The 23829-nt window shown below is 43.4% G+C and overlaps 1 protein-coding gene across 1 annotated transcript; it reads right to left on the bottom strand.

Annotated features, from left to right (window-relative positions):
- Positions 1–4745: 4745 nt before the first annotated feature.
- Positions 4746–19666, bottom strand: CIDEA (cell death inducing DFFA like effector a). The gene is made up of 5 exons (XM_037892880.2): positions 19488–19666; positions 14101–14257; positions 13221–13367; positions 9698–9879; positions 4746–5769 (listed from the first exon to the last, which is right to left on the bottom strand). The coding sequence occupies exons 1-5, from the start codon at positions 19523–19525 to the stop codon at positions 5640–5642; spliced, it is 654 nt and encodes a 217-aa protein (XP_037748808.1). The 5' UTR covers positions 19526–19666; the 3' UTR covers positions 4746–5639.
- Between the last annotated feature and the right edge of the window lie 4163 nt (positions 19667–23829).

The raw sequence follows: 23829 nt of genomic DNA, 5'->3' as shown, positions 1-23829 counted from the left end.
AGTTAGACCTTGAGCATGTAGACAAGACTCATCAGCTAGACACCTAGGAAAGAATTCTCTGTAGTAACAGAGCCCTCCCCATCTAGTGTCCCATCTTCAGCTGTTGAAGGTATTTGCTAATAGCAGTTGCAGAGGGGCAATATGCCATTGTAGGTAATCTCATCATGCTATCCCTTCCATAAATGTATCAAACTAAGTCTTGAAACAAGTTAAATTTTTGGCCTTCATTACTCCCCTTGGAAGATGGCTCCAGAACTTCACTCCTCTGATGCTTTGAAACCTTCATCTAATTTCAAACCTAAAATTTATCAATGGCCAGTTTATATCCATTTGTTCTTGTGTCAACATTGGCCCTTAACTTAAATAACTATTCTCCCTCCCTGGTGTTTAGCCCTCATGTATTTATAGGCCAGCCAGCCTTCCTTTTGTTAGGTGAAACAAGCCAAGCTCCTTAAGTCTTCTCCTGTAAGGTAGGTTCTCCATTCCTCCGATCATCATACTCACCCTTCTCTGCACTTATTCCAGTTTGCATTCATCTTTCTTAAACATGGGAGATCAGAATTGCACACAGCATTCCAGATGAGATCTCACCAGCACCTTGTATAATGGTAATAACACTTCCTTGTCCCTACTGGAAATACCTCACCTGATGCATCCTAGGATTGCATTTTTCACAGCCACAGCACCTTTGTGGCTCATAATCATCCTGTGATTGACTTATACAGCCAGGTCTTTCTCCTCCTCCATTGCTTCAAACTGATGCATCCTCAGCTTATAGCAAAAATTCTTCTTATTAGGCCCTAAGTACATGACTTTGCACTATTAAAGTTCATCTCATTCCTATTACTCCAATTTTCAAGGTCATCCAAATCTTCTTGTAGAATATTCTGGTCCTCCTCCATTTGGCAATACCTCCCAAGTTTGTGTTATCTGCAGATTTTATTAAATCATTGTCAAGTTGTCTTGAGTGGCTCAGAGTGTGAGTACCAACCTCAGGGTAGACTGAAGAACTGGGGTAAAAACCCCAAATTGACTGAGAGTTTTATGCTTAGATTTCACCAACCAAGTATCAAGTTTGAACCCCTCAGGTACTATAACAGCCTAACCATGCAGTCACAGATGGTCCCCTTGCGTATTTCAGTTTATCTTGCCACAAGCTTGGCTTTGTGATAGATAGTCCCTTACCCCAAAACATCACAACTATGTTCAAATTACTCCCGGTCTTAAAGGACTAGTCACTTACCCCTGGTCAACTGTACCTTAGCTCCTACCCCAAAGACAACGCTTGTAGCCCATCCTATGATAAACCAACTAAAGATTTATTAACTAAGTAAAGAAATGAGAGTTATTTAGAAGGTTAAAGCAGGTAACGTGCAGATACATGAGTTACAGTCTTATGTTCCAAAAGGGTAATAGCTTGCATATTACAGCAGCTTCTTTATATGTCATTTAGGACTAATCCACATGGGGTACTCTTGCTTAGAAATCTTCCCCCTTTAGAATTCAAGCAACAGAGAGATAGTTCCTCTTGTCAGGGATTTTTATTGCCTTCTCCCAAAGTTCAAGATGATGGGACGAATCCATGTGCACATCTCCTCTTTGTGTGCTCGCGTGTAGATCAGCCAACAAAGTCTTTATCCTTTGATGTTTCATAACAGCTCATTTGGTTTCAATGGGCTTTCTTGTGTGCAGGACCTAACACCTTCTGTAGGAAGCCAACCTTTACATCAATGGTACCCGAACTTTGAGATACACTCCCCCAAGCAGCATGGAGGGGCCCAGGCATGCCCCCATGGGGGCAGGGATGGAGTGCTACCCAGCCCCACTCTGGCCCTGGCTCCCGACCACAGTTTCAGTGGCAGCTGGGCGCACACAGAGATTCCATCACAGGTAAAGGGTGTGTGTGTGTGTGCACACGCGTGCATGTGCACACAATGGAAAGCTTAGGAACAACAGTTTTACATTCATTAGTTTCTTTGTTTGAAGTTACAGAAGTTTACAATGCAAAAACCAATATGACCTCGTAACATGAGGTATAGCTGTTAAGTGAAATTAATATATTCAGCATCCTACAAGCATTTCATAAAGTCATTTTTACAAATCTTACACCTATTTTAATAATACTAACAGCCAGGTGAGCCATACTGGTTTCCAGCTATGCATGTGGCAGTGTTCATTTGGGGCTTAGGGACCTTGGCATAAGCTGGCACCTGGTCTGCCAGCATCACAGTCCCATTTTGTGCACCAAGGTCATTAATGAAAATGTTAAACAAGACTGGGTCCAAGACCAATCCTTGAGGAACTCCACTAGTAACTTCCCACTAGCCTGACAATTCACCTTGCAGCATGACTGCTTGTAGTCTACTGTTTAACCAGTTCTTTGCTCATCTTTCAATTCATTAATCCCCATCATCTCTAATTTAACTAATAATTTCCCACATGGAACTGTAACAAATGCTTTACTATAATCCAGATAGATTAGATCTATTGCATTTCCTTTGTCTAGAAAATTAGTTATCTTCTCAAAAAGAGAGCAGCATGGTCTGGCACAATCTACCATGTTGTATTTTATCCCAATTACCTTTTATCTCTATGTCCTTAACTGCCCTCTCTTTCAAAATTTGTTTCAAGACTTTACATACAATTTAGGTCAAACTATTAGGTCTAATTTCCTGGCTCACTTTTCCCCTCCTTTCTTAAATATAAGTACTATATTTGCAATTTCACTAATAAGGTATGACCCCTAAAATTTATGGATTCATTACCAATCCTTTTTATTGGGCTTCCAATTTCATGTGCCAGTTCCTTTAATATTCTTAGATGGAGATTATCTGGACCTCCCAATTTAGTATCATTAAGTGGTTTGAGTTTAGCTTTTGCCTCAGATGTGTTCATGTCTACTGCCACACCCTTATTCCTATTCGCCACCCTGCTACTGGCCCCAAGCTCTGTTACCCTTATTAAAAAGGGAGGCAAAGTATTCATTTAGGGCAACACCTAGATTTTTAATCTCCACCCCATCCTCAGTGCCCTCCTTCCACACTCTGTAGTAAAAGGCTAAACAGTCCTTGGACTGAAGTCCCATTGTCTCCATTGGTTTGTTGTAGCCATCTCCACCTCAGAAGAAAGTTTTCAACCTCTTCTCTAGTATGCGTTCAAAGTGACAGAGGGTACTTGCTCTTTCAGCCCTGGCACGCTACTGCCTCCAGGCAGAGTGAAAAAGTCTTTTCCTGCAATAGAATTTTGACTATATGCAAGTCATGATCTTAGGATAGAGTGGAACAAGGTATGATAAATACTGGATCACAGCAGGAAGGCAACACTATTTTAATTCTTAAGGAGCCTCCTTGTTTTGCCTACAGAATATGAGCAGAAACTGAGTGCAAAGGCTTGAGTACTTATGTGAAAATGCCTTTAAGTAACTAGACAGCATGACTGGAGGTATGTCAACAATTGAGTAAATCACCCACAGCAGACCCATGTCAGCTGACCTCCACTTGCAGGGCTCAGGCTGCAGTTATAAAATTTCAGTGTAAATGAACATTTATAGCCTCACAGCTGGAGTCAGCTGACATGGGCCAGCTGTGGGTGTTTTACTCCCCTGTAGACATAACCTAAATCAAGTAATGCAAACCCACAGCAGACAGAAAGGCCACTGCAATGCAGGCAAGAGGAACAGCTAATGTGTTTGATAACTTTGACAAGTACCACACTCCAGCTCCTTGAGTGTAACAAGTACACCTTAGGTAGGACTAGGAATGAACCTAGATTGACTATACTTTAAATTCTTAAAACTAATGCGGTAGTAATACTAGCTTCACAGCTGTGCTTACCCAGAGTGGAATGCTTTCACTCTGACTAGTTTTATCCATACTGATCAAAGCAGCATACCACCTTTCTATACAGCCTTTAACTGGACAATATTGCAGTTACCCCTCCTTGACTGTTGGCCCCCAAAGGAAAGCTATGCCTGTTACCACAGGGTAATATTTAGCATGGCTGTAATTTAGAAGATTGACCTCCCCCTACACAGAAATATGGAACCTATCAGTTTCCCCCTGTATCTACAGAAGGGTAGCATCTGAACATGGGGAATGACCTATGACAAATTCACAGAATGTCATAGTACCATAGCTACTAGAGAGGCCATGAACACAAGAAGCTTGAATTGATCCAATATTGGAAGGGTAAACCTATCGAGTTAGGAACTGCAGAGTGTGAAGGTCTTACTCAGACCATTAATACCAACACAGCATTTCACATGGCATGCCAGCTAGTAATTAGTTACTAGATCTCATGGGACTGATTCTTTCTCTGTAGCTGTGCATGCTTGTATGGTGGTTGGTGTGCATCCTTAAAGATTGAATATTGGAACTTGTAGCCACTCTTGAAGAGGCCATTAGCAATGACAACTGCTAGAGGTACATCTTCTAGAATTGGTCTTTTAACAGTTTGCTATCATGGATGATTACAATTTAAGGAATCCAATAGCTTAAGGGCTAGTTTGTTGCTTCATAAAAGGTAATTATATACATAACTGTTACTGAAGATGCTAGTGTAGGTACAGCTTCTAGCTGTATTTAGAGTGGATGTTCTGCAAGTCCAGTGATCTCAAGAAATATGCTCCTAAATCTAAGTTAGGAATTTTAAATGTGCCTTTGAGGGTGCCTTAACAGATGGGACAAACTGCAATTTCAGTGAGGCTTATGAATCTCATTTTTCAGAAAGGAAGCTTGTAAGTATTCTGGGCATGACACTAAGCCAGTTTATTCAATGTAGGACTGGAAATTGTAAATACTGAGCTAAGAGAAATGCAAGTTAGGTAAGTGATCAAGATGTAAATCTACAGTTTGTGCTGCTTTAACTCACATTTTAGAAGCCACTACAGTTAGTGCATCAACCTATAGGGCTGTACCTACATTGGTATAGTTTCAGTATGCTTACGGGCAATGCTTATACATATTAGCACTGTCATACAAAAATCTGCATGCCAGACTCAAAAAAGGTAAGGGCAGCTCTATTTCCACTACCTGTCTAATTAAACTAAATTAGTTTAAAGAGCTCACTGCACCAGATCCTATGGTACTGAAAAAAATGAAGTTATTTATTTACATTGATACAGAGTGAAACAGATACAATTCAGCTAGGGATTTGAGTACCAAGGGAGTGAACACTAATATGAACAGTACTGAGGACATAAAAGAAACTAAAAGCCACAGAATTCATTCAGAAGGTGCAACATGGTTGTTTACTCACAAGACAATTAAGTCTTGATCCATGCAGGGGAAATCTACCACTTGGTACAGAAAGATTCCATGCTTCCATGTATACCTTTTCTTCATTTTGGATATCTGTGTAGTGGGGGAGGAACTTCTGTCCAATCCCCAGACATCAGACCTCTTTGCATTCACTGCATTAAAAAGACTAAAGACTCCGATCATATTTACAGTTGTCACATCATTATCTTCCAAGTACAAGATCTGCAAGTGTGCCAAAGGACAAAAGGTTAGATTCATGTTTGTCCATTAAAGTGAACCTCTCATCTACTTAAATTTAAGACCATGAAGCCATCTTTAGAATTGTACAGGAGAATGTTTGGTGTGAAAAGGTGCAACTGATATTAGAAGTGAGACTGCTTGTTAGTGCTTTGAGTTTGTACACATGCCATCTTCTTCATATTCACCCATCAGCTGCAACACATAAGATCCAGTGTAGAGAAGAAACTGCCCAGTTATTTGTGCCACATGGGACATAAATCGAAGCATTCTCCTAGAAGAGAAAAAAGTTAACAATGTCATTTCTAAAAGAAAGTCTTGGAATGCTGCATCATGTTTCAGGACACATAGGGCTCTTTCAGGATGAGTCACATTTAGAAGAATCCTCACATTCCATCCATTTCTAGCCATTGTTTGGCAACATACAGCAACATTACACCAGGGCCTGATTCTGCAGCCACTACATAGAACAGAGGTGGGCAAACTATGGCCTGTGGGCCACATCCAGCCCATGGGACCCTCCTGCCCAGCCCCTGAGCTCCTGGTCTGGGAGGCTAGCCCCTGGCCACTTCCCTGCTGTTCCCCCTCCCCTGTAGCCTCAGCTCACCGTGCAGCTGGTGCAATGCTCTGGGCAGTGAGCTCCTAGGGCAGCACAGCTGCAGCCTGACCCAGTGCTCTGTGCTGTGCGGTGCATGACTGGCTCCAGCTGGGCAGTGCGGCTGTAGTGCTGCCAGCCACCGGTGCTCCAGGCAGCACAGTAAGGGGGCAGGGAGAGGTTGCATAGAGGGCAAGGGAGTTCGGGGTGGTGGTCAGAGGGTGGGGAACAGGGGGGTTGAATAGGGGCAGGGGTCCTGGGGAGGCAGTCAGGAAGGAGAGGGGGGTTGGATGGGGTGGTGGTCAGGGAGAAGGGGTGGTTGGATGGGGCAGGGGTCCTGGGTGGGGCAGTCAGGAATGAGAGGAGGGTTGGATGAGGCAGGGGTCCTGTCCCCACCCCCCCAATCAGGGAACAGGTGGATTGGATAGGGCAGGAGTCCCAGGGGGCTGTCAGAGGGAGAGAAGCAGGGGGGATTGGATAGGGGCAGGGACCAAGCCACGCCTGGCTGTTTGGGGAGGCACAGCCTCCCCTAATGGGCCCTCCATACAATTTCTAAAACCCAATGCAGACTTCACGCCAAAAAAAGTTTGCCCACCCCGACACAGAAGCAATTCCCACTTAGTGGGAAGGAAGCTGTTTGCATGTAGCAGAGTTCGGGCCTGCAAGAGAAACTTAAGTTATGCAGACAAAGCAGTTACTTGAGTTTTCAGCAAAACATTCCAAATACCCTTACTGGCATTGCCATGTTTCCATTAATGACTTCAGGTAATCAGGAAGTCAATTTGAGCCCTGCAGCATTAATCCATCTTACCTATTAGTATAGTACAAGGTGGGAAGTAAGGAGGAATGCCAGCTACAGAACCACCACTGACATGTCTATTAAAGTACTGACCAGGTCTTATACTTGAGCACTCACATTGGATTGTTTGGCTGCAGTGAACTTATGTATGTAATACTAATGGAGCTGAGAATCTTAAAGCTTTGTCCTTCCAATTCATGAGTATTGCTTGTTACTGCTTACATTCCAGAGTGAATTAGTGGCTTGAAACATTCAGCTTTAGGCAGGCTCTAAGACCCAATACAAGACCCATAAAACTAAGGCAATGTGAGCACTAAGGTTTTATCAAGACCCACAAGTTTTAGTGTAAGTTCCAGGAGTAGAGAGGATAAAGCTGAACACTTCATGACACTCTTGGTACATCAGCCTCCAGCCACTGCTTAGAGTGACATTTTCTAAGGATGAGAAAACCAGGCCATCTAGATCAGGAACTACACTGAGTTCAGCTTTCTGTACCAGCTCTGTATATTTACAATCCTGCTTTTTTTCTAAAGCCAAATGAATCTTCTAGACTCAAGTACCTGGAGGTTACCCAAACTCACAGCTACAACTAAATATACTAGGAAGTACAAGAATAATCAGAGGGCTAGTCTGAAACTCAACCACTGCTCTATGAATGAGATCTTCTCCCCTCCCCACCAACAATTCCTTAGAAGATAGATGTTGGCCTAATTCTGCCCTTCCTTGAAGTAAAGCCTCACTTCTTTCGTCAGCCTAGCTTTCCCATCCCTGAGTAAGGACGAATGCAAGTGTGCTCTACTAGTACTGCTCACTTCTAGGATTCCTGTTTAATGCAGAAGGCAGATCCTTTTCTCCTACACTCCTCCCCCATTGCCTATGGGAAGTTCATTGTTCTCTCAACAGGAAGAGAATTTAGATTTTTTTGCAGTCAGCAATTCACTCTACAGAAGTTGAATAAAGGTCTCTCAGGGACTTGGCAGTGCTTTAAATACAACTCCTTTTTCATGACATGGAAGGCACCTACTTGCTATAGCTTCAGTATGTTCTTTTCAATTAGTCTGCTGGCTGGCCAAGTGACTTTATAGAACCAGGTGCAGCCTTCTTAGGCCTCCATGCAGCTGTGTCTTACAACAGCTGCTATGTGTGAGACAACTGGCTGTGGGTGCAAGTGGCATTTTTAGCTGTGGAGGAGATTGTTATTTGTTGGTCTGGACATTTGATCCTTTCTTTGAAAAGACAATAAAAAAATCAGAAAATTCATCAAGTTTGATGGCATGTGAGGGGCTCCCTGCCTGACAAGTGAACATTTGGGAGGATTCAGTGTATGAAACTTCAGAATCAATAGAACATTTTTCAAGGGACTATCTGAGATCCCAATGCAGAGTTTGTCTTCAGCTTGCAGCCACTTGGGATAGGCTCTTATCTTCCCTCCAGCTAGCCCTTTGCAGGAGGACTTAATTGCTTGTACTGGCCCTCAAACGGTCTTCTTATAATATAGCTATGCTTGTAGCAGGACTCCAGATACCTCAGCTGTTTGCCTGCTGCTTTTTTCACTTCCTGTATCAGCTTCTCTCAGCAGCTGCAGCATGCTGGCAAGAGTTTGGAGGAACTGACGCTTAAAATTCCCTCTTTAACAAAGCAACTCCCATTGTTAGAGTTCAAACCCGTAACTGATAATTGAATTAAAGATTGGCACAAGACATTAGTCCCCACTTGTCACAAGGGGACAGCGTTTAGTTCTGTTAAACGAAGTTCTGCACTCAGTTACCCATCCAGACCCATTGAAGTCAGTGCTAGGCAAGGGTCTAATACATGGCATAACTAGACCCTCATTTAAATCCAAGACTGAGAATCCAGACATTAAGGGATAGACCATCAGTCTATGCCAATTTTAGGCCAGTGTCTTGTTTAGTCTCAATTTACATAGGATTTGAGGGGCCAGAACTTTGTCAGACAGGTGCAGCAAGGTGTGCTGTTTGCAATTTAGTATTTTAGAACTCTCATCTGAGTCAGTAAGCCATTGTCTTTTGAAGTCCTCACTTCAGTGATCTAGAATATCTTCATGTTCATGTAGTTTCAACCTGTAATGACTGGGCCTTCTACACTCGGACTGGCAGAGTAGATAGAATATTTGCTTCCACCTTCAACCAGGGAGTGTCAATTTATGACATTAAACAATATCTGCATTTCAGTATTTGAAGGGATACACTTAGCCTAAACTGCTCTGTAGCAGGGAAAGGCAGTTCACTTGAGAACCAAGATATCTCAATCTTATTCCAATATGCAAAATCTACCTAAAGTTCACTTTATACCCCCCATTTCTCTATTTTCTCCATCCCCATCAGAAGGGGAAACTGATCTGGTTATGCAGAATGTGGGAAAAGCCTAAAGGTTATTGTTATTCAGTCCCTCATTTCATTACACTGAAGTAGTTTTGGTTTCAATGAAAGGAACTTGGCATCCTTCCCAACCAGTCAGCCTTCAACCACCAGTTACTGTACATGGACTGGTTTTGCTTATTACAAATGGAAGTGTTATATCTTACTCTTGTGGTAAGGTTTATTTTAAATTTCTGCCACATAACCTTAGCTACATCAAAAAAATCATTGTAAAAAAGCTAAGAATGGCTACTGCAGAGTGCTGTGTCATGGGCAGGAAACAGTATAAAGATGCCTTTGCCTCTACCAGTTAATGCGGACATGGGTAACCAGTTAGCATCTTCATAGTGGGATCATTTAAAGTTCATGCTCCTTTGAGAGCAGTTTTGGTTTATATTCCCCCAACTGACTGATAGGAATGCATACTTACCGCAGCACAGTCTTTGCTCCCATACATTTGATGTCATATGACACAGAGTAGATTTCATAGAAAGTAGCTCTAATGTTTAGACAGCCAATAAAATCCTTTGGATTCAGCTTGTACAAGTCCAGAGTAATGTTGGCTACCCCCATTTTCTTAGTCTGCTGTACAGCGGTGATATAATTTTCTCCCTGATTTTAAAGAGACAATTAGTTTTATACTATATCCAGTAGAGGCGATAGCATAGTGAATATACCTTAATGACACTAGATAATGCAGCTATTCTTTAGAGGTATCAAATGTTATTCCAATCTACATTATTGGTGAGGGACATGAATCCAAGTAGCGGTTACAAGATTTGTCACAAACTTGCAGCTTTCATCATGACTTCTCACAGGCCTGATCAGGCCTTAAATGAGGATTCTAAAGTAACTAATCCTTCATATATTAATTGATACTCAACATTTCACATATGCAAAAATGGATTAACAAATGCAAAAAACAATGGATACTCCCTTCAAATGTCATTTTTGCATATGTGAAGTGTTACTTTTCTTTAGTCAGACTTGTCCCAAGATGACCTGAGAATCCTTGAACTATCAGGGCCAAATTCCACCAGGATTACAACACTAGTGACATGTTAAAGTTATTTAGAAAGCCAGCTGTATGGCACAATGACACCAGTTTTGACATGAACAACCAGTAATAAGAGATTGCTTTACGTGGACTGCTGCAGCAAACCGACTCCTGATTACTTAAAAATATTAGTCTATATGCCCAGTGTTTACCTTAAAAGGGAGTTTGCCCAGCTGCATGTTGACGGGCCTTGGAATAGCACCTGGGAATCGGGTGGTTGGTGATTTGTGGACCCAGTCTTTATGACTAGGATTTGAAGTAACCCCCAAGTAGTTAATAAATCACTGGAAGGAACCACTATGATACTTAGAATAGACACAGAACAGCACTAAGTTGTATTTAAGCAAACTTAGAGGGAGAACAAGGATAGTTAGAAAGCAAGCACCTTCAACTGCTAAATCCTGACCTCCCCCCAGGTTGCCTACCAAGTGACACTGAAAAGCTGCTCATGCTTTCTCCCTGCCCCACTTTAAGATATTGTCACTGAGAAGTGTTTACAGCAGTCCAATGCTGTAGGGGGACATCTAGTGGATATATCCTGTATCTCACTCAATGAGAAATTTTACTCTAATTAGTGCTTTTGGAATGCTTTGTACATCACTTATCACTATTTTTAATAAACAAAGATTGCTTGGAGCAGCTTTGCAATTTTATCTAGTAACTAGTGTACAGAAAAGGCTAAGATACAAATTACTAGGGTACTTGGCCTCAATAACGTTTACACTAGACTGATCTGCATTTGTTTTTGCTTTGACAGTCCACAGTAAATGCTTAGGGTTTGGCTCCCTTTCACAAGGATGAATTTTAAACACTTGAAGCTATGTTTTACAAATACTCTTGCAGCATGCTCATTACCTAGTTCCCATGCCCTTTGTAGCTTTAAGTTGAGGATGCTGGCAGATGGCATATGACTAAGTCATGTTCCTCATTTGAGTTATTTTGCAACTACACATAGATCACTGGAGTCTGAATCAGAAATATAGGGCTAGAAGTGACCTCGAACTCAAGTCCAACTTGCTGTGCTGGAGGCAGGTCCAAGTAAACCAGACCACTCTTGACAGGGGTTTGTCCAACCTCTCCATAAAAACTTCCAGTGATGAGGGTTCCACAACTTTCCTTGGAAACCTATTCCAGAGCTTAATTACCCTTATAGATGTTAGAAAACCCTTTCTAACAAACTTAGATTTCCCTTGCTGCTGATTATTGAAGGTAGGACAAGAAGTAGTGAGCCTAGACATAGAAAATATTGATCCCCAGGCTCTTTATAAACAGCCCTTAATGTACTTGAAGACTTACCAGGTTTCTCCTTGGTCTCCCCCCTGCCCCAAACTAAATATACCCAGTTTTTAGCCTCTTAAAAAAGCCTTATTTTTATTGCTCTCCTCTGGACTCTCCAATTCATAAACTTCTTTCCTAGAGATGTGGGGGCTTCTCTATTAATTTATGCACATTATGCTTGTTCAATTGCTGCAAGGGTAGTTTGACTATGGACCCAGGCCAAAAGGGGTATTGTGGAAGGAACTAAGCAGGAACCACCACAATAACTGCAGACAGGATACTTCTGAGGAGAACACTTCTAGGAACATTAAGAAAACAATGTCTGGGCTATTAGTTAAGGGAGTACCTGCCAGAGATGAAGCCTAAGATCAAAGGGACACTAAACAGTAAGTCCCACTTTTGAGAGAAAGGAGAATTGGTCAGAGGAAATTTGAAAACATTAGGTCTACCTGGCTAACATCAAGAGGATGGTGAGCTCTAGGTAGATAAGCCTGTATAGGCAATTTCAAAACCTGTTTTATGCTAGGTCATGTTCCTTCTGTTAAGAAGGATGACATGGTTTTGAAAAGGCTGTCTGGTCACTGGGGACTACTGCCCAGTCCCTGCCATTCTGCTCCTTGGAAGCTGTGTCTGTCATGTGTACACAGGAGCTGCAACCTAGGTCCTAGTCTAAGAGAGGTGACAATTTAAGACTTGTCATCCATGGGCAGTCAGAGGAGACAGTGGTACTGCTAGCCTTTGTCACTTGACAAGCACAAGCAATTTGTTTTTCTGGGGAGACAGTTGTCATTTAACAGAAGGGCCATTAGAGAAATGACCTAATCTCTTATTTGCATTATGAAGATCAGAACTATTCCCACATGTGACTGAAGGTCCCCAGTTTGTACCCAAGGGAAGGAGTGTCCCAAAAAAAACCCAAACCACTAGATGAACCAGGCACATTCATCTTAAAATGCTCTTATGCCAAGAAAAAAGTCTAGACATCTGTTTTTCTATTTCATAATTATGTTTTGATGGCACACTTTAGCCCTTTCCTAAGATTCTGTAAGTGGAATAATGCAGAAATATTTTTTCTAAGTTAGTTCTCTACTGAGTATCTAATGTGCTCAGAATATGGAGTTTTACACTTCTATTTCAGATTATGCTGTAAATCATGCCTTGGCTTTTCCTTTGAAGTAAACTGCCTAGAGGAAAAGTCATGCTTTTGATAAACTAAACACCAATATTTTTTACATCAAGCAAAACAGACTTTGGTTTTTTTCTCTAGAGAAGGAGGACTAGTCATATTTCCACAATATCAGAGACACTTGAGCAAAAAAGGGATTTTTGTTTTGGTTCTTGTAGATGCCTGTTACACGTTTAATTCCAATTTATGTTAGGTTTTTGTAATGGGTTTTCTGCCTGTTCAGCTGAGGGTCAGAAGAACTCCCTACTTCTAGTCCTTTGGAAAGACTATGCATTCTTAGCATAGTAAGCAGGTTTTGGTTTTGATACCCCAGCCTTCTTTGAAGGCAATTTTCCTCCCATTCCTCCACCACTCCCACCCCTTGTCCCACTGCCACAATTCTCCTTAAGCCAAAGGTGATCCATAAAAGTTACAAAAAAGTTAACACTTTACTTGTGTCCACTTCTGTCCTTTTTCTAGAAGAATGAAGTGTGTATTATCTCCCAGAGATTGAAAGAACTCTTCAGTATCCACAACTGTGCCATCTTCCTCCAAAACTAGAGTAATCAGTCCAGCAGTAATCAGCAAGGCATCTAGGGCCTACAATAAAAAAAATAGTAGATGGATCTAATTCAGAATGCATCTGCTTTAAGTTAATTCCTTCTCTCTAGTTAAGATTTAAGGACAACTACTCATTTGTGGAGTAGTTCTAACACCAAATGAAGGTACTGACTTGCTTCTGTTTTACCTATAAAGATCAGTTCCAACTTCCACACCAAGGAAGAGTTGTGGCATCTGTACTGTACATATGGTCCTGTACTCTGCAAAGTAGTTACTCTTTTCTTCCCTCACTCCCTAATCAAGTTGCTGTGAAAGTGCACAGAACTTCCAGAGTATCTGGATCTCATGGTAATGTAAGCAGGCTTTGATACTGTATTTAAATACAAAGGGTTAATTTTAAAAAGGAGGAATCCAACTACACATCATTAAGTATAGCTCCACAAGCAGTCTAGCTGAATCTTTCAGAGCAAGACTCCCATCATTTTAGTTTAGAGACAGTATTTCCAGTATCTCCTTCTGTTGAAGGACTACACTATGTTTCAATGAAGTGTCATCCTGCATTTGACACTAAATATCCCACATACATCTCTAAAAAGCCATGGTATTTATCTTAGACTCCAATTCACCTGGTTTGAGGCTCTGAATTCTGAAATAAGCCTACAGTTCAGTCATGAAGTAAGTTTTGCTCTCATACAGAGTTGAGACCAGAAGTCCTAGGTATTATGTTCTTACTGACAAGTAGTTTTAAGTCTCAACCAAGTGTTTGATATACCTTGCTAATAAACTCCTGCAGGCTGCTTGCAACAACTCCTTTCCGACTGCTGCGGTCATGATTTGATACACGGAAGGGTCGGGCTGCAGGTAAGAGAGGAGGAAATAGGGTCTGTCGTGTCACCGACCCCACAGATGTTCCCATGGATACCAGAGATCTAAAAAACAGTTTCATTTTAATTAAAACAAAACATTGAGATTAGTCATTGTGATGTATACATTCACTATATAATGCTCATATGTAGTTCTCACAGGCCAGTTAAGACCAGACTAAGTTATTTAAGAAGTTCAGGGACCAAAGTTGTTTCAATAAAACTAGAGTATTTGCTTTCTTCCTGGCAAGATAATGGTTTTCAGTTTTAGAACAGTACAGATGTTTGGGACCAACTTGGCCAGGTCACCACTGGTCACAGTCCTGCTTACAACAACTTTGACCTTCTTTAATAGGATATTGCAGCATTTCTCAAACTGAGGTCTGGGGACCCCTGGGGGGTCCCCAAGTGTACCCCAGGGGTCTACAGGCCCCACTGATTAACTCCTCCCCCTCCCTGCACACTAAAAGTCCAGTGGGGCAAAGGCAGGCTTCCTACCTGCCCCGGCTCCGTGCTGCTCCGGGAAGCGGATGGCACATCCCTGAGGCCCCAGGGGTCTCCTTGCTTAGAGCAGCTACCTTTCCAACTTAGTTTACTTCAGCACCACTGTTTATCTTACAGATAATTAAACTGATCTTTCATCTGGCTGGGTCATTTGAATGCCTCCCAATAGCTGTATGAAAGGAAGTTCATTAGAAAAGCTAGTTTTATTCTAGTAAATTGTAATGCATACACGGCTGTGGGTCCCATCAACAGTGCCCCTGCATCCACCTGCTATGAGGCAGGGATTCACCTGGATAACTTCCATTATTACGCCACCAAAGCACTGGGAGTTTACGTGCCTGTTGCAAGTGGCAAGCTAGCTAGCAGTAGCTATTTTAAGATGAGCCATTACTTCTTTGCAGCATTGGCTTTGTCAAGATTTGGAAGTCTGCCATGATGCAGCAAGTTAGATGCTTCAAGTAGCTTAGTCATTGGAATGACTATTTTGAATACTAGTGTTCGATTTGATGCAATTATTTGGCTGAAATTAGATTTGCTTGAAATTAGATTTGGTATAGTGAGTATGATAAGATCTTCCCTCAGCCCATTTAATTCAGCTGAGGCTGCATGGACTAAGTTTGTTGGTCTGAAAGTCAGACATTGCTAGTTTTGACTATCAAGTTATGTTTTGGTTCTAGTTCCTGATAAGTGCCTGTCACTAGTTTAATTCTGGCCAGACATTTCCTTCACTGTCTACTGGCTTTGTTCTTCATAATCAGCAACATATTCTTAGTTTGAGATTCACTTAATTCAATAAGTATTCTTTTGAAGAATTTTTATTCCATGTGTAGTTTAAGCCATTGCTTTCTGGATTGTTTTTCCTGCTGAAGAGCAAATTCAGCACATGAGGTACTAGGCACTACTAATGATCAGATACAGTGCAAAATGAAATCTTGTAAGTTTCCCTGCCATACCAGTGTGCACTTCAACCCTGATTTGAAGTTTTCCCGGGGGTGAACGGGCATTTTTCTGTCCAGTTACTGAGAATTACAGTACAGTTAAGTTTCTGTGATGTAGGTATTTGCTCTTGATCTTATGCCTAGTGACATGTGTTGCACAGCCCACAAGTGATCAGTTTTTACCTTTTGAATGCTACAATATGGACTAGATTTGGACCAGTAGCATACAACTAAGGAGTTTCATATCCCATCATCAAGCTTAAGGCCCCAATAGTAGGGAGCTGTCTGAAGCTTTTTCAGACAACAGGAAGCATACATCACTTTTATATAAAAGTTACTTCGCCAGTACAGTACTTGATTATGAGAATCTGAAAGACTCAACAAGCCCAGGTGGAACAGTGGGGGTTGGAGGATATTAAGTGTGGCAGTTTACTTTCTATCACTAAGCTGAATTAGATCTTGTGAAGTCTTATTTTGCCAAGAAGGGAATTTGTTCAGGCAGAAGGCAAAGCATAAGAAAAAAAGCACAGGGCCAAGGCAAACATGATGTATCAATAAATTACTGACAGGACAAGGAAGCATCATGTGGGCTTTTAGGTTTAGGATTCAGAGCCAAGTAAGCGCTTGGGTTCAGGTTAAACAGCTCAAGACCTGAGCTTACATGATTTCTGCAATCTTGTGCTGCTATTTGTCCAATTTTGGCACCCAAATCCTCCAGTAGTATCAAGATGTAGTGCCCAGTTTTGAATCCAACATGGAAACAAAGCCATAGGATCACATTAAGATGCAAGATTGTCATTAGAATGACTTTTTCATGATGTGAATGGGTTCAGAATTGAAGTTCCCTTGTACTCTCTAGTACTACCATCAGTCACTGTTTCCATCTATACCTGCATCCATTTATAGCAAGACTGTCATCGTAATATTTAACCTGAAACAGTTTCTGACTGTTCAAGTAGCTGAGAACTCTGGGCTCTCAATTGGTAGAGCAAACAGGATTCTTAGTGATAGGTAAAAAGGAGCATCAGTGATTGCTTGCCTATTGGACACCAGATCCAACCCTTACATGTCCATAGCGACTGCAGCCAAGGACTTTTTGATATACTAATCCAGATCCTTGGAACCCAGTCTGGCTGCTTTATACTGTAGCAGTTAGAAAGCAGCCTTTGAAGCAGACAAGTGGATTCCTGATGCAAGGGAATCCTCAGGTGGCTTGGTGTCACCGCAAGACTTGGTACCCCATAATCTACTGTGGAAAGAAAAAGTGAAAGCCAAGACAGAAAAATGGTGCAACAATAGCAAGAAATGCTAATTACATTTAATAGCTTCATTAGTACGTTAAACAGGCCCACATCTGTTTTATTATTAAGCTACAAAGGGTATGTTTTAGGGAGGCAGAGTACAGGTATTTTACCCTGTCTAGGCAGTAATACCAGTTCCAGGGCATAGAAGAGTTTTCTACAAAGGTTCACAACCATCATCCTCAAACTTTAGTAAAGTGCCTGACTTGGTGTTAGAGCCACATTAGAAGTTCTTCATTTTTGAACTAGGAACTTGCACATAGTATTCCAAACACTTGTTTTTAGAATGGAGACATGTAGGATCCATGAATTCAGCTATTTTTCAGTGGGCGGTACTTTACAATGAACTCTGTGCACACTGTTGGCCGCAAAGCTTGAGACAGCCTGCAGACAACGTACAGGGTGTCATGCATGGTTGTCTAAGCGATATGGTGCAACAGCCTTCAGTCATACTCAGAAGTCACAAGTTGCACAACACCAATCTATAGCCTGTTTGTGACCTTTAGATTAGAGTAAATTGACTAAGAGGGCTACCCTTAGCGTCAGGGGAGTGAATCAGCTAAAAGTGATGCAGTTAGTGTTTCAGGGAGGATGTGTGCTATTAGCATTTCCTCAGACTATGTGTTTTAGAATTTTATCATTCACAGAACTTTAGTGAAAGAATGACTGGAATAGCTAATTTAGATTCATTAGAATGTGCAAGATGAAGACAGAAACTAGACAAATTTAAGACTGCTCCATAGTGAGAACAGTCTTTAGACACACTGAATAGCTGCAACATTGACTTAAGACTTAAGTCATACCTTAAATTTAATGATTGACTCATGAGCCTTACCCTTTCTTGGCATGATATCTAGTTTAGTACAGTGGTTTTAATTTTTTTTCCCTGGAGACCCAGTTGAACACTGTTGATGCCCACGACCCAATGGAGCTGGGGATGAGGGGTTTGGGGGTGTGGGAGGGGCTCAGGGCTGGAGCAGAGGGTTGGAGTGCAAGGGTGAGGGCCACAGGGTGGGGCCAGGAATGAGGGGTTCAGGGCTCTGTGCTGGGGCCAGAGGCTTTGGGCTGGGGCCAGGGATGAGCGGTTTGAGTTGCTGGAAGAGGTTCTGGGTTTGGGGGGGCTCAGGGTTGGGGGTAGGGGTGCAGGCAGAGATTTACCTCCAGCGGCTCCTGGTCAGCAGCACAGCTGGGGTGCACCGAGGACTGCTCTGCACCCCAGAAGTGGCCAGCAGCAGGTCTGGCTCTAGGTGGAGGCGCCTGACTCTTGCCCACAGGCATCGGCGCCGACCTCCCCCCATTCCCATTGTCCAGGAACCAGCCAATTGAAGTGCTGAGTCGGTGCTTGGGGTGTGGGAAGCACGTGGAGCTCCGTGGACCCCCTGCCTATAAGCTAGACCTGCTGCTGGCCACTTCCAGGGTGCAGCATGGTGTTGGAAAAGGTAGGCACTAGCCTGCCTTAGCTGGCCAGCACTGCTGATGCAACGTTTAATGTCTCTGTTGGCGGTGCTGACCAGACTAAGGCAACCCAGTGCCTTACATGCTGCGACCCAGTGCTGGGTCGCAACCCATGGATTGAAAAACACTGGTTTAGTATATACTATGGTGCAGTAGATGTACCATTTGCTAGTTTTACTGCCGCAACATTGTAGAAGTTACTTTGATTTAATTAAATACAGGACACTAAATAAAGTGTTTACCAGATACTATCTTTTAGAAGATCTCAATGGTCAAGATGCAAGTGTTAGGAAACGAAGAATTGAATCAAACTCCAGAATGCCAAATCTTATAATCAAGCCAGTGGGAGTTTCACCTTCCAATGCTTTAGGACACAAGACCAATCACAATTTTGTCTAGTCTTTAAGATCATCTTCTTGTTTTGTTTCAGTCTCAATTTTCAAACATTTGAGATTTAATAGCAGTGTTAACAGTTACTCCTGAAGCAACGGAGCAAACGGTACTGCTGCTGTAGTACAAATACTATGACTGAGAGCCATGGCTACGGTCTAAAAATAGTTTGACCTCTGTTGAGAGACTTTCATCCACTTCTTTGTTCTTTAAAGAAGAAGTGGATGAAAGGAGACACTAGGAAGAGTTTCCTTTTGAGTACGACGGACGTGCAACTACGTTGTGATTCCTGGTCATACGGAAACTGCTAATCCACGACCATCTCTGCTGAAACGAGAGTTTCAGCGGCAGCAAGATGCCCAGGTCGGATGCGCGGGGTTTTCAGCAGGTAAAGTCATCACGACAAGGCGCTGCAGCTTTTGTTTTAAGCCAGACGGTGCGGGAGCTAGGGGGTCTCCCCAGGAGGCCCGGCAACACCTGCGAGTTACATTTTCAACAGCAGCTATTAGCGAAAGGTTTCGAGTGAGCCAGAGAGCCCCGGCGGCGGGACCAGGTCAGGGCGAAGCGGGTTGCTCGGCGGCACCACGGGCGGAGCCCCGGCAGCACCATATGGGCGGGAAGCCGCCGCCCCCCCCCCGGGTTTGGATCCAGCCTCAGATTCCCCGCTGCGCCTCGGGCCGGTGCCCCCGGCGACACGCGCTCACTCACCGCACCAGGGCGCCAGCGTAGTCCCGCGCGCTCTCCATGCCGAGCCGGGCGCCGCGCCAACAACCAGCAACCTGGGAATCGCCCGCCGCCGCCGCTACTTATCGCGGGCCGGGGCGCGGCCCCGCCCCCGCCCGAGCGAACCCCGCCCACTCCCGGGAAGCCCCGCCCACTCGCCCCATGCTCAGCCCCGCCCACTCCCAGTGCCCGCCTGGCGGGGGGCGGAGGGGCAGAGGTGCTGGGTTTGCGTGAGCCCGGGCGTGAGGGATGGGGTCAGAGGCGGGAGGGGTAATGGGGGGGCTGAGGAGAAGGTTTAAGGTAGAGGGAAGGGTCAGAGAGTGAGTATTGGGGTGGGGGAGGGATCAGGGGAAGAAGTGGGTGGGGTGGGGTGAGGTGGAGGGGCAGGGACCAAATAAAACCATTTATTGGCAGGCTGCAGCCCGCTGGCTGGTGCGAGAGTGCAAACGACACGGGCTGTTTCTCAGAGCAGGCGGCTGGATGCACCAGGCATCCCTCTTATCTTCATAATAATTAATGAATAAATGGGGCTTGGTCCCCTCTGCCTATGTATCACTGATGACCATTTTTCATTCCCTGGTAGCTAGTGTGATGGTCTCTTTACTGTCACTTTATTTTCCCTGCTCTGGTTTTGCACAATTTTCCTCACTACTTTTTAAATAGAAAGCTTTCTATTGATTTTGTTAGTGTTTGTCTTTGTATATTTGTGCTTACATACATTCTGATGGGAATATAGAGGTTTTCTGGTGGATATAGGTTGAGATGGCCATAGTTTGAGAAATAGAGCCGTGGTGTGACTACAATGGCATGACTCCCCTGCAGCTGGTGTGGTCATTTACATCTGTGCAAAGTGGGTATAAAACGAATAGCACGTTAAAATGGTAGTGTTCGCCCAGGTGTAAATTGAGTATGAAAGCTTCCAAGACATTGTAGAATCAGGACCCAAGTCAGTTATTGCAGCTGTTGCCCTCTACAGAGCTAAAAGCAAATCTGCCTAAAGAGCTCTCTCTTTTATTTTTGCTAAGGATATACAAAAGGGGTTATATAGGGGTAAGGTATCATGAACTAGGGAGAGAGAATATTGAGCATGTGAAAAAGGAGCAGGAGAATGATGGTAAAAAGTGATAGATTGACAACACTGGAAAACAAAGTCTTCTGTTTTTCCAGCAGATCAGACATATCAGAGATACCAGTGAACTTATTAACTGGTGAAATCACAAGGCAAAAGTGTATCTTAAGATAGTTATGTTTTAACCCTTGTAGACCAGGTGTTGTAATGTGATTTCTTCTTGCCTGTGTGAATAGGAAAAGAATAAAATAACTATGTTAAGGAACCATGTTTTAGCCTAGCTACCCATCTGCAATAAAATAGTTCCCTAACATGATTTCTTTAAGCCACACAGGCAAGAATAAAACATTTTATAATATATTGAGGCCACCACCATTTTCCTTAGATATGTTTAAGCAGTTATTTTGGTAGCGTAGATGGAGCATTAGTGGCTGATTTGTAGTGACAGGGAAAATTGAGCAGGCAATTAATCTGAAAAAGACAAAAAGTTCCTTTCAAATATGCTTTTGCCTGATGATTTCACATATGAAAAACTTGCATAAAACCCTCTCTATACATGAGGTAGGCCCATTGTTGATGCAACAAATCACAAGGATTATTGCAGAAATCAAAGTGGCAATCACCCTGTGGAAGCAGACTGCCTTGCATAGATACCTGTTAGATGGGCACTAGTTTGGGGTTAAGATGTTCACACTGGCTGGGTGCTGTTGTGTTGGGGTTGGGCATGACAATACATGATCTGTTGCACAGGTGTATTATCAGTGTGGTGAATGTGACAGAGATTGCTGAGGGTTTAATAAATCGAGGCGCCTGAACTGTGCAGGATTATTGATAGAAAATATGTTCCCGTTTTATGTTCACATCACCTCCTCAGCAAGTCCAAGAGTACATGAACTAATAGAAAGGAGAACTATTCAATGATGAAACAAGCCTTAGTTAATCATTGTGGCAAACTCTTGGACATTTGTATGGCATGACCAGGAAAAGCCCATGATTGTCTGAAGCATCAAGCAAAGATGAGATGTTCAATATACAGTGCAGTGAGGAGGCAGGAGGACATGTAACACCTTATGAACAATCTGGCTATTGCACTGGAGGCTGTTACTTATTTTAGCACAGCCTGCAATTGGCATGCTGCCCAAATTAGAGATGCTCTGAGCATACACAGTTTCCTACTGATGGTAGGGAATTGTGAATGAATCATGTATATCAATGAACTGTTACCATTTCTTTTTATTTGGAGTAGTTTCTCGCTCCGTTGGTAATGGTTGCTCATCTGTTAAATAATGTAGTAATTAAATTATCCCATTCATTTAATTTGTATGATGAGGGATTTTATGGAGTCTGGAACTAAGGATGCATTGATGTGGCAATAATTATTATCAACTGCAGCTATAAAGCTCCTTTACATAGTCTAAAAATGGTGAACTTTATACATTTGCTGTTTGATTACATTTATTTTTCTCATGGTTTATTAATTATTTGTATTAGCTATAGTAAGGGAATTTATGGAGGAGTGATTTGTTGTATTGATATGAAAAAGAAGTCTGACTGATGCAATGATTACACACAGACATTTTTTTCAGAATCTGCTTTATTATACGAACACAAAGTGAAGATCAGCTACAACATCAAGTCAATGTAACGGATTTACAAAAAACAAGGGTCATAAGTATTCCATTTCATAGAATCATAGAAGAATAGGGCTGGAAGAGACCTCAAGAGGTCATCTAGTCCAACCCCCTGCTCAAAGCAGGACCAACCCCACCTACATCATCCCAGCCAGGGCTTTGTCAAACTGGGCCTTAAAAACCTCTAAGGATGGAGATTCCACCACCTCCCTAGGTAACCCATTCCAGTGCTTCACCAACCTCCTAGTGAAATAGTTTTTCCTAATATCCAACCTAGACCTCTGCCACTGCAACTTGAGACCATTGCTCCTTGTTCTGTCATCTGCCACCACTTTGAACAACCTAGCTCCATCCTATTTATCTTTTCCCCTTTTCATGCCCTGGCCCTTTAAATCACCCCCCGAGCTACCAGCTGCACAGGCAGCTGGGAGCCCCAGGGCTCGGGGCGATTTAAAGGGCCCAGGGCCCAGGGCTCCAGCTTCCGCTACTGCAGCGGAGGCCCGGGCCCTTTAAATCACTGAGGGCCCTGGAGGCTCCCGGCTGCCACCGCTACCCCGGGGCTTTGGGCTCTGGCAGAGCTTTAAAGGGCCTGGGGATCTGCTGTGGTAGCAGCTGCTGGAGCCCCGAGCCCTTTAAATCCCCACCTGAGCCCTGCTGCCCGAGCCCTGGGGTAACGGTGGCTGGGCTCCATCGGGGATTTAAAGGGCCCCGGGGCTCCAGCTGCTGCTATTGCCCTGGCCCTTTAAATGCCTGCCAGAGCCCCACTGCCGCTACCCCAGGGCTTTGGCAGCAGGGCTCCGGCGGGGATTTAAAGGGCCGGGGCAGTAGCAGTGGCTGGAGCTCTGGGGCTCTTTAAATCCCCCCAGAGCCCTCCCACCCCTACCCCAGGGTTCGGGCAGCTGGGATCAGGCGGGGATTTAAAGGGCTTGGGGCTCCAGCTGCCACTACTGCCTGGCCCTTTAAATCCGCTCTGGAGCCCCGCCGCCGCTACCCCAGGGCTCGGGCAGCAGGGCTCAGGCCAGGATTTAAAGGGCCCTGGGGGGGGTAGCAGCAGCTGGAGCTCCGAGGCCCTTTAAATCCCCACCAGAGCCCCGCCGACGCTACCCCAGGGCTTTAAATTGCCCTCTCGGAAAGCTGGTCCTGGTATGGCGCACCGGATCTTACCGGTACGCCGTACCGGGGCGTACCGGCTTACTTTCACCTCTGTCCTTGCCTCACCCAAGGATGATCTTTCAGAGCTGTGTGTGCCTCTGCAAAATATCTTGGAACAAATTCTGCCCTGATTTAAGCCTGTGCAATTCTAATGAAATCCATTCCATTTTCTTATGTGTAGACTGGAAATTAATTTAAAAGCACCATTTTGGTGGACCAGAGAGACCAGCCCTTAGCACCAGCGAAGTATCTGTCCCATAGTGAAGTTCTTTAAAAAAAATTACTTCATGAGAAGAGGTCATGTGATGTTTAAAATGTATTACAAAAACATCCAGACATTATTGAGGGGCACATATTACATATATGAAAAAATAATAAGCATTTTGTTTGGGATTGTTCCAAGACAGGTTCAGATTTATATCAGTAATTGTTAGGTGAAGTATTAAATACAAAAGCTGAAATCCTGCCTTTATTT

The sequence above is a fragment of the Chelonia mydas genome, chromosome 2, assembly GCF_015237465.2.
Source record: "Chelonia mydas isolate rCheMyd1 chromosome 2, rCheMyd1.pri.v2, whole genome shotgun sequence".
NCBI classification, from domain to species: Eukaryota; Metazoa; Chordata; order Testudines; family Cheloniidae; genus Chelonia; species Chelonia mydas.
Note: the sequence above shows the minus strand (reverse complement) of the source record. Positions and strands in the feature narration are given on the sequence as shown.

Bases quoted from the DNA above. Each gene is read 5' to 3' on its own strand.
- CIDEA (XM_037892880.2), bottom strand. From the start codon at position 19,525: ATGGAGAGCGCGCGGGACTACGCTGGCGCCCTGGTGCG. The intron at 14,258-19,487 runs GTGAGTGAGCGC...ACTGTTTTTTAG, and splicing joins TACGCTGGCGCCCTGGTGCG to ATCTCTGGTATCCATGGGAA. The intron at 13,368-14,100 runs GTATATCAAACA...TTTTTATTGTAG, and splicing joins TGCAGGAGTTTATTAGCAAG to GCCCTAGATGCCTTGCTGAT.